Raw genomic sequence first — 11,080 nt, 5'->3', positions numbered from 1 at the left:
ACTTTGAGAGGCCAATGCAGGTGGATGGCTTGAACCCAAGTGTTCTGAGACCAGCCTGGGCAACATGGTAAGACCCCATATCTATTTAAAAAAAAAGTTGGGGGGGAGAAGAAGAAGGAGAAGGAGGAGGAGGAGGAGGAGAAGAAGGAGAAGGAGAAGGAGAAGGAGAAGTTAGACACTTGTGTGTCTGCACATCTTTTCTTGTTTGGAAACCTGTATTTCAGGCACCATCTTTTCGCTGAAATTTTTTTTTTTTCTTTTGAACAGCTTTATTGAAGTATAATTTGTATACTATAAGTCCATCCATTAGGTGTACAATTCAGTGGTTGTTAGTAATAGATTCAATGGTTGTTGTTACTGTTAGATTCTTAAGTTTTAAAAGATAACTTAGAGTTTAGCAAGAAGTGTCATTTTCCCACTTCCAGATATAGAGGACCTCCTGAGACTCTTAAAATTTAATACACCTCTGTCAACAATTCTTTTTTTTTTTTATTAATTTTTTTTTGCACACAAAAACAATAAACATTTTCTAAAAATACATACAAACAAAAAGATGCGTATCAAACATATTAGGAAGGTTACACATGGGAAGTCGGGGAATAGAAATGGGGGGTGGGAGTTAAAATAAGGTAGAGAGGGACTTTATGTGGATCAGTGATAATAACTCAATCCTCTATTTGACAAAGAAGAGGGAGAAGGAAGAGGAAGAAAAAGAAAGTGGGATAAAGGATCAGAAAGGGAGGAAAATAGAAAAAACTAGAGTATGACTCCAGGGTAGACCTGTTTTGTTGTCACTGAGTTGGTTGGTTGGTTTGTCTGTTGTATTTTTCATGTTTCGCCAAGTTGGCCAGACTGGTCTCGAACTCCTAGCCTGAAGTGATCAACCCGCCTCGCCCCCCAGAGTGCCGGGACCACAGGCGTGAGCCACCACGTCCAGCCCCCACATTGCTTCTGGCCTCCATTGTAGACCTCCCAGACGGAGCGGCCGGGCAGAGGCGCTCCTCACTTCTTCCCAGACACGGGGCGGCCGGGCAGAGGCGCTCCTCACTTCCCAGATGGGGCGGCCAGGCAGAGACGCTCCTCACTTCTTCCCAGACGATAGGTGGCCGGGCAGAGGCGCCCCTCACTTCCCAGACAATGGGTGGCCGGGCAGAGGCGCTCCACACTTCCCAGACGATGGGTGGCCGGGCAGAGGTGCTCCTCACTTCCCAGACGGGGCGGCCGGGCAGAGGCGCTCCTCACTTCCCAGACGGGGCGGCCGGGCAGAGGCGCTCCTCATTTCTTCCCGGACGGGGCGGCCGGGCAGAGGCGCTCCTCACTTCTTCCCGGACGGGGCGGCCGGGCAGAGGCGCTCCTTACTTCCCAGACGGGGCGGCCGGGCAGAGGCACTCCTCACTTCTTCCCGGACGGGGCGGCCGGGCAGAGGCGCTCCTCACTTCTTCCCGGACGGGGCGGCCAGGCAGAGGCGCTCCTCACCTCCCAGATGATAGGTGGCTGGGCAGAGGCGCTCCTCATTTCACAGATGGGGCGGCCGGGCAGAGGCGCTCCTCACTTCCCAGACGGGGTGGCCGGGCAGAGGCGCTCCTCACTTCCCAGACGGTGGGTGGCCGGGCAGAGGCGCTCCTCACTTCCCAGACGGTGGGTGGCCGGGCAGAGGCGCTCCTCACTTCCCTGACGGGGTGGCCGGGCAGAGGCACTCCTCACTTCCCAGACGGTGGGTGGCCGGGCAGAGGCGCTCCTCACTTCCCAGACGGTGGGTGGCCGGGCAGAGGCGCTCCTCACTTCCCAGACGGGGCGGCCGGGCAGAGGCGCTCCTCACTTCTTCCCGGATGGGGCGGCCGGGCAGAGGCGCTCCTCACTTCTTCCCGGACGGGGCGGCCGGGCAGAGGCGCTCCTCACTTCCCAGACGGGGCGGCCGGGCAGAGGTGCTCCTCCCTTCTTCCCGGACGGGGCGGCCGGGCAGAGGCGCTCCTCACCTCCCAGACGATAGGTGGCCGGGCAGAGGCGCTCCTCATTTCACAGACGAGGTGGCTGGGCAGAGGCGCTCCTCACTTCCCAGACGGGGTGGCCGGGCAGAGGCGCTCCTCACTTCCCAGACGGTGGGTGGCCGGGCAGAGGCGCTCCTCACTTCCCAGACGGTGGGTGGCCGGGCAGAGGCGCTCCTCACTTCCCAGCGGTGGGTGGCCGGGCAGAGGCGCTCCTCACTTCCCAGGCGGTGGGTGGCCGGGCAGAGGCGCTCCTCACTTCCCAGACGGTGGGTGGCCGGGCAGAGGCGCTCCTCACTTCCCAGACGGGGCGGCCGGGCAGAGGCGCTCCTCACTTCTTCCCGGATGGGGCGGCCGGGCAGAGGCGTTCCTCACTTCTTCCCAGACGGGGCGGCCGGGCAGAGGCGCTCCTCACTTCCCAGACGGGGCGGCCGGGCAGAGGCGCTCCTCACTTCTTCCCGGACGGGGCGGCCGGGCAGAGGCGCTCCTCACCTCCCAGACGATAGGTGGCCGGGCAGAGGCGCTCCTCATTTCACAGACGAGGTGGCCGGGCAGAGGCGCTCCTCATTTCACAGACGGGGTGGCCGGGCAGAGGCGCTCCTCACTTCCCAGACGGTGGGTGGCCGGGCAGAGGCGCTCCTCACTTCCCTGACGGGGCGGCCGGGCAGAGGCGCTCCTCACTTCCCAGACGGTGGGCGGCCGGGCAGAGGCGCTCCTCACTTCCCAGACGGTGGGCGGCCGGGCAGAGGCGCTCCTCACTTCCCAGACGGGGTGGCCGGGCAGAGGCTCTCCTCACTTCCCAGATGGTGGGTGGCCGGGCAGAGGCGCTCCTCACTTCCCTGACGGGGCGGCCGGGCAGAGGCGCTCCTCACTTCCCAGACGGTGGGCGGCCGGGCAGAGGCGCTCCTCACTTCCCAGACGGTGGGCGGCCGGGCAGAGGCGCTCCTCACTTCCCAGACGGTGGGCGGCCGGGCAGAGGCGCTCCTCACTTCCCAGACGGTGGGCGGCCGGGCAGAGGCGCTCCTCACTTCCCAGACGGTGGGCGGCCGGGCAGAGGCGCTCCTCACTTCCCAGACGGTGGGCGGCCGGGCAGAGGCGCTCCTCACTTCCCAGACTGTGGGTGGCCGGGCAGAGGCGCTCCTCACTTCCCAGACGGGGCGGCCGGGCAGAGGCGCTCCTCACTTCTTCCCAGACGGGGCGGCCGGGCAGAGGAGCTCCTCACTTCTTCCCAGACAGGGCGGCCGGGCAGAGGAGCTCCTCACTTCTTCCCAGACGGGGCGGCCGGGCAGAGGCGCTCCTCACTTCTTCCCAGACGGGGCGGCCGGGCAGAGGCGCTCCTCACTTCCCAGACGCGGCGGCCGGGCAGAGGCGCTCCTCACTTCTTCCCAGACGGGGCGGCCGGGCAGAGGCGCTCCTCACTTCCCAGACGGTGGGTGGCCGGGCAGAGGCGCTCCTCACTTCTTCCCAGACGGGGCGGCCGGGCAGAGGCGCTCCTCACTTCCCAGACGATGGGCGGCCGGGCAGAGGCGCTCCTCACTTCCCAGAAGGTGGCGGCCGGGCAGAGGCGCTCCTCACTTCCCAGACGGTGGGCGGCCGGGCAGAGGCGCTCCTCACTTCCCAGACGGTGGGCGGCCGGGCAGAGGCGCTCCTCACTTCCCAGACGGTGGGCGGCCGGGCAGAGGCGCTCCTCACTTCCCAGACGGTGGGCGGCCGGGCAGAGGCGCTCCTCACTTCCCAGACGGTGGGCGGCCGGGCAGAGGCGCTCCTCACTTCCCAGACGGTGGGCGGCCGGGCAGAGGCGCTCCTCACTTCCCAGACGGTGGGCGGCCGGGCAGAGGCGCTCCTCACTTCCCAGACGGGGCGGCCGGGCAGAGGCGCTCCTCACTTCCCAGACGGGGCGGCCGGGCAGAGGCGCTCCTCACTTCTTCCCAGACGGGGCGGCCGGGCAGAGGCGCTCCTCACTTCTTCCCGGACGGGGCGGCCGGGCAGAGGCGCTCCCCACGTCCCAGATGGGGCGGTGGCCGGGCAGGGGCTCGGGAGGCTGAGGCAGGAGAATGGCGTGAACCCCGGGGGGCGGAGCCTGCAGTGAGCCGAGATCGCGCCACTGCACTCCAGCCTGGACGACAGAGCGAGACTCTGTCTCAAAAAAAAAAAAAAAAAAAAAAACTCACTCAGGTCTCTGCCCTTCAGATTCTCCCTTTCTTTCTCTCTCCCCTCTTCAAAAAAAGGCACCTTGAAGATCATCTAGGCCAATGAGTTTTCTACTTTGTTTGTTAGAGACCTTGGACTGAGGAGCTGATTTTGGAGGCCTTCACAGGAGGCGACGGCACATTGAGAGAGCAGGTTGCTAGTCCTCTTTCCCTATACAATCAGACAAGTTCTACTTTTTTCTGTTTTAGAAATGTATGCTTTCTTTTGAAGAAAAGGGTCTACTGTTAAAAAAGAAAAGTTTGAAAACGTAACGAATGGTATAGGCAAAGTAGTTCTGCCTGGGATCAAATCCTACTCTATGACTTCCTTGTTATATGACCCTGGGCAAGTGATCTAACCTCAGTTTCCTTATCTACAAAATGGAGATGATGATAATAGCACCTACCTCAAAGGATTGTAGTGAGGTTTAATGAGTTAATACATAGAAATTGTGCCTGGCATATTGTTTTTGTTTCTTTGGGTTTTTTTTAGGCAGGGTCTTGCTCTGTCACCCAGGCTGGAGTATAATGGCACAATCGTGGCTCACTGCAGCCTCAAACCCCTGGGCTCAAGTGATCCTCCCACCTTAGCCTCCCAAGTAGCTGTAAGTACAGGCTTGCACCACCACACCTGACTAATTTTTTAGCAATATTTTTGTAGAGATGGAGTCTCGCTACATTGCCCAGGCTGATCTCGAACTCCTTGGCTCAAGCAATCCTCCCACCTCAGCCTCCCAAAGTGTTGAGATTACAGGCATGAGCCACCACACCCGGCCTGGCACATAGTTCTTGATAAGTGTTGGCTACAGTGGTATAATAGAAAAACATATTTGGTCTTTGTCCCTGGATCTTGGGAATTCCCTGAGCAATAGGAGTATTTTTTGTTATTCATAAGCCCCTTCTATCACACTTGAGTTTACCCTAATGAGGTGACTTAGGTAGAGCCCCTAGATCTAGGGATGGGACTAGTCACCAGAAAGACCAAGTGATGAGAAGGATGGAAATTCCAGTCCCACCCACTGATCTCTGGGAATGGGGGGTGGTGCTGAAGACTGAGCTATATGAAAACTCTTGAACAATGAGATTCAGAGAGCTGGGTTGGTGAATGCATCCAAGGCCAGGAGGGTGGCGCTCTCTGACTCTACAGGGACAGAAACTCCTGCGTTTGGGACTCTTCTGGACCTCACCCTGTGTACTTCTTCATCTGGCTGCCATTAGTATCCTTTAAAATTAACAGACAAACGTAAGTAAAGTGCCTTCCTGAATTCTGGGAGCCATTCTAGCAAACTATTAGAACTGAGGAGGGGATCCCAGGAACCCCCAGTTTATAGCCAGTTTATCAGCAGTATAGGTGGGTGGCCAGAGACTTGTGACTGGCCTGAAGTAGGGGAAGTCTTGAAGAACTGAGTCCTTAACCTGTGAGGTCTACACTCATGCCTAATAACAGGGTCAGAATTGAACCGGATTGCTGGCCACCCAGTTGGTTTGAAGAATTTGGCTGATGTCAGAAAACATCCCAGAGGCTGTAATTAGGAGCATGTTCAGTCCTCTAACTTGAAAGCGGGGAAATTATTATGTTTAACAACTCAGCTATCTTATAAGTGAACTTTCTCAGAAGCCTTTAGTGTTTTAACCCACAGAGAGACTAATGGTGGAAGATTGAAACACTGACAAGCCTTGGTTTAGGGCAGGGGAGAAACTTCTTAACCCTCTAGAAATCTCATCACCTCAACAGAACCCAACATGCTTCTCTCTGGGCTGACCATGCCTCTGTCTTCTCGCTCAGGAAGTGTGGATATATTCTGAATCATCTCTCTCCTTTATTTCCAAACCCTGCTTCATTCTCCCCACAGCATTTCTTTGGCCCAAGGGTTAGTCATCCTTCAAGGTGAATATTGATGTCATCCCCAGCTCCTAGCTGCTCCAACTTCTTGCCAAAGATGTTTCTATCTGTTCCTACAGTTAGGCTGCCTTCCTCCATAGAACCCTGACTTCCAGGTGGTAAAGAGGGCACAAGATATGCTCGGCACTGAAGCGGGAACAACAGGAGTGCTGGGTGTGCAATCATTCATTTGCTACACATTTGCTGATTCCTGCCCTGATCCTAGCCCTGTAGGATGTAGAGATAATTTATGACGTAGTTGCTTAAGAGTGGAAGTACGAGAGGGCATCCTGTGTGCGTGAATTCATCAGGGCAGCACTTGCGGGAATGAGCCAGGGGCAGAGGTTAATTCTACTGAGGTCAGACAGGCCATCCCCAGTCCCATAGGACAGACTTATGAGTGAGTCAGCCAGGCCTTGGAATAGAGGGTTACAGGCATGACATGATATAGTCAAGAGCCTGCAGGGGTGGTCAGAGCCCCAGTGGAATCCGTTGTTACTATAGGAATTAAATGAGATAATGTATGTAGAAGCTTGGCTCAGAGTAAACACTCAACAAATGGTAGCTATTATTGTCTTTTTGTTATTGAGTTGCATTGTTAGCCCCACAGAGGTAACTGCAGAGATTATATTTGGAAGAGACCCAGCAGAGGATGTGGTAGAGAACATTACATCTGGGCTGAGCCTTTGTGGAGGTGGTTCTATTCTTTTGTGGGAAACGGACACTTTGGAGAACCTGACGAAAGCTGTGCCTCTCCCCAGAAAAAGGCACAGCTGCTCACATGATGCTTTGCATATTATTTCAGGGACTTCACAGACTCCTGGAAGCCTGTCTAGTCACGGAACCTGGTTGGACACAGCTGTTATTTGCCAAGCATGGCTGAGAAAATTTCCTGTTGTTCTGCCAGGCACTGTGGCTCACACCTGTAATCCCAGCACTTTTGGAGGCCAAGGTGGGGGGATCGCTTGAACCCAGGAGTTTGAGACAGCCTGGGCAACATGGCGAAACCCTGTCTCTACAAAAAATACAAAAATTAGCCAGGCATGGTGGTACATGCCTGTAGTCCCAGCTACTCGTGAGGCTGAGGTGGGAAGATCAAATGAACCTGGGAGGTCAAGGCTGCACCGAGTCGTGATCTTGCCATTGCACTCCAGCCTGGGTGACAGAGCGAGACCCTGTCTCAAAAAAAGAAAAAGAAAAGAAAAGTTCCCACTGTTATCTTAGGTTATTGACCCAAGTGAAAACCTCAGCACACATAGGATATTCAACTGTGGGAATATCCTGTGTCTTTTAAAATACAAAGTGGTATCCTGCAGAATGAGTGGAAGAGGGAGACCTGTGATGGGATTACAGGCATGAGCCACTGCATCTGGCCGAAATTCTTAATTTTTTAACAAGAAGTCCTGCATCTTCATTTTGCACTGGGCCCCCCAAACTATGTAGCCAGTCCTGGAAGAAAACATTGACACATTTATTTGCATGCTTACTATGTGAGCAGCAAACAAGTGACAGTGCTGGAACTGGGACCCAGGCCATTTGGGTCCAAAACCACGGGTCCTAACCTACATCTTACCATACTTCGCATCTCTCGAATCAAGAGGGCTAGTGAGAGTGGAGAGGAAGGGAAAGAATAAGAACCTTCTGTTTCTCCCACCAGAACACTCTTCACTCCCCTGCCTCTCCTTCCTTCCTATTGTCCTCTCAGTATCAGTGTCATTTCCTCAAAGAGGTGTTTCCTGGTCCCCAAACCTAAATTATGCCCCTCTCATTCTCCCTTTTCTCCCTTAGTATTTTGTTATTTATTTATTTATTTATTTAGACAGAGTTTCGCTTTTGTTGCCTAGGCTAGAGTGCAATAGCATGGTCTTGGCTCACTGCAACCTCCACCTCCCGGGTTCAAGCGATTCTCCTGCCTCAATCTCCTGAGTAGCTGGGATTACAGGTACCTGATACCATCCCTGCCTAATTTTTGTATTTTTAGTAGAGACGGGGTTTCACCATGTTGGCCAGGCTGGTCTCAAACTCCTGACCTCAGGTGATCCACTCACTTTTGGGAGGCCGATCTCCACTCAGGTGGAGGTTGCAGTGAGCTGATTCGGCCTCCCAAAGTGCTGAAATTACAGGTGCGAGCCATCGTACCACGTTTCTTCTTTAATATTCTTTAGAGTATTCATCAGAACGTTGTGTATTTATTTGTATATTTCCTTGTTTTAATGACAATCCCTCACTAGACTGTGTGCTCAATGAGGGCAGAGATTTTGTCGGGTTTTGTTCCCTTATCCCCAGCAGAGAACTTGGCACATGGTGGGTATTTCATAAATGTTAGTTGGAAAGTACAGTTTATAGAATGTAATGACAGATCAGATGTAATTGTAGGGAAGCCTGTAATTGTACAGATCAGATGTAATTGTAGGAGTCTAGGAAATTCCGCTTGGGTGATGCTAATTGCCAAGGTGAATATAGGAAGTTGGGAATGGGACAGGAATGATTACGTGGATTTGAGATGTGTCCAGTTCGAGGGCTTCTGGGGGTGGCTTGGAGAAGGCAGTCTTCTGCTGGGAAACTTCTGACTCTCTCTTTACTGCAGCCCAGGGTAGGGGCTCCCTACTTCCACCTGGGCAGATCTCTGCCATCTCACTGGCATGCTCTTGGGAGCCTATCTGTTCCCTGGGCGGTGAAGCTCTACGGGATTTGGAACAGTGCTGCAGGTCTCATCTCTGGCTCGCAGGGCCCCCAGGAGTGTGTATGCAGTCAGGGCTCAAGAAATGCCAGTAGAAGGAAAGAAGGAAGGCGAAAAATGTGGCCAGGCACTCAGGGGAGAGGCTGGGGTGAGGAGCAGCTCTGGGAACGGAAATAGAACTAGAAGTCCAAGTTGGACCCCTGGAGCCCTAGAGACAGGGTGGACAGAAAAGTGCTCCAAGCCGGGAGGCCAGGCACAGGGCTTAAGCGCTTTATTCACATGACTGCATTTCATCGTCATATCTACACTAAAGAGGCATAATTATTCCTACTTCGTTCATGAGAAAACAGGTCCAGAGAGGTGACGTGATTTGCCCAAGGTCACACAGCGAGTGAGCAGCAAAGTCTGGATTTGACTCAGGGCTGTCGTCCCCTAAGCCCGCACGCACACTCTTCCACTTCACTCCCTGCCTCTCCAACCCTCCACCTCCCTACCCCTCTCCCCTCCCCTCCCGCGGCGGCCCCGCCCCACCCCTCTGCCGTTCCCCCCTCACTCCCTCCCTGTCGGTGGCGGCGGCGGAGCCACGTGGTGGGGCCGGGAAGCCGCGGCCGACGAGAGCCCGGGCGGCTGCCCCAGCTGGGCAGTGCTGCTCTGCGCCGCGCCGCGCCGCGCTCGGGGCTCGCTCTCCTCGCTCCGCGCTCCCCGCCAGCCGCCCCGGGGCAGGAGGCGCGCCTGACGGACAGCCCGCCAGACAAAGGAGGCGCGGCTCGGCTGAGCCAGCGCGGGGACGGACCGACCATGGACTCGGAGCGCGGGCGGCCGGCCCCAGCCCTGGGGACCCGACACTCCCGGGCCCGGCCCTAGGCGCCCGGCCCCGCCGCCCGGCGCGCCCAACGGGGAGGACGCGGAGCCCGCGCGGCGCGAGCAGGCGGCGGCCGCGGAGCAAGAAGGGCGCCGCGGCGGGCGGCCCGCGCAGCCCGGGGAGCCATGGGCAAGTGCAGCGGGCGCTGCACGCTGGTCGCCTTCTGCTGCCTGCAGCTGGTAAGCGTTGCGTGCCCAGGCAGTCGGGGCAGGGTGGGGCGCGGCGGGGCGCGGTCCCAGGGCGTGCGGGTGGGGTTGCGTGTGTCTCTGTGTGTGCGTCTGGTGCGTGTGCCCGGGCGGGGGGTGGTCTGGAGTCTCGGAGCGGTCGGGCGGAGCCTGCTCCCGCTGGCCGGGCTGTCTCTTTGTGTGCGCTTCTCGCTGCTGTGCCCGGCGCTCCTCGGGTCCCCGAGTGCGTCCTGTGCGCGAGTCCCCGGCCCGCCCGCACTGTACAAGTGGCCTCCTGTTGGGGTATGCGCTGTGGGACTGTGGCTTGCTGGGACTGGGGGTGTGTCTGAGGCTGATCTGTGGATCCGTTGAGGTCCTGCCCTGTGTTTCCCTCTAGATCCCTCGTTTGCATGGGTCTCTCCCTTCCTCTGGGTCTCTGCTTCTGATGATCACCACCCCTGTGTGAGCGTTTCCCGCAAAGTCTCTGCTCCCGCGTGTGTCTCTAGATCGCTGACCATTTCTGGTCCATGTTCATCTGTGTTCTGGGATCTTGACTCCAAGAACCCTCTAATCCTTTGTGCTGTTTCTGCCTCCCTTCACCTTCCTGACGGGGCAGTCCTGGGAAAGGGGAGCCACCTCCCTGGAGAGGGTCACCAGGAGCTGCCAGATCCTGGACCAGCCTGACCCAGCCTGGACCACACTTCCTGCTTTGGTCTGGCCGCTGTGGCCATGGGGGTTCCATCAGTTCCACCCACCAGAGCAGCTCCTCTGCCCGGGCCAGCACCAGTGGGGGTGGGGACACTTGGGTGCCCCAGGGAGGACCAGAGCTTCTGAGGACACTGTGCCTAGCCCCAGCATAGGGAACGCAGGTTCTTCTCTCAGGGAGGAGTGACTGTAGTGGACTAGAAGAAACAGCGCTGCCCTTCAAATCAGGCCCTGGCAGGGGAATTTGGGAGGGTGGTTAAGGAGAGGCAGGGATCTCTTAGCTACCACAGAGCTGAGATTGAAGAACTAGGGAGGTCGAAGCTGTGCTTCTCCTCTAGGCAGAGGTGCATGGGGACCTCCATCGCCGAACCCAGGTCTGAGAGTGAGCCGCGAGAAGCCTGAGCCCCGCTCATGCTGGACTCCTTGTTCTGGGTTTCCACTCTTGCCTGCATCCATCACGCCCTCCCCACCACAGGACCCATTGATAATGTAGAGTGAAGCTTTGAGCCTGGACATGCAGACCTCCTCATTCGTCTTGCTTCTCTCCTCCTGGGGACACCAGCTTCAAACATGCCATCCACAGACCTGGCCTGGGCAGTGGTAGAAACAGCCC

At 56.8% G+C, this 11,080-nt stretch overlaps 1 protein-coding gene across 2 annotated transcripts in view; it reads left to right on the top strand.

Moving 5' to 3' along the window:
• The first annotated feature begins 9,288 nt into the window (after positions 1-9,288).
• NKAIN1 (sodium/potassium transporting ATPase interacting 1) overlaps positions 9,289-11,080 on the top strand; it is a 55,853-nt gene continuing 54,061 nt past the window's right edge. Inside the window, exon 1 of one of the 2 annotated variants that reach the window (XM_030823270.1) lies at positions 9,289-9,777. In XM_030823270.1, coding sequence (XP_030679130.1) covers positions 9,724-9,777 — 54 coding nt within the window. In that variant the 5' untranslated portion in view covers positions 9,289-9,723. Of the gene's footprint in view, positions 9,778-10,042; positions 10,066-11,080 lie in introns of those variants that run through there. The other variant, XM_030823274.1, reaches the window with a different exon arrangement.

Source organism: Nomascus leucogenys, chromosome 12, assembly GCF_006542625.1.
Source record: "Nomascus leucogenys isolate Asia chromosome 12, Asia_NLE_v1, whole genome shotgun sequence".
NCBI lineage: Eukaryota > Metazoa > Chordata > Mammalia > Primates > Hylobatidae > Nomascus > Nomascus leucogenys.
The sequence above is the reverse complement of the archived record's forward strand: the minus strand, read 5'-3'. Positions and strand labels throughout refer to the sequence as shown.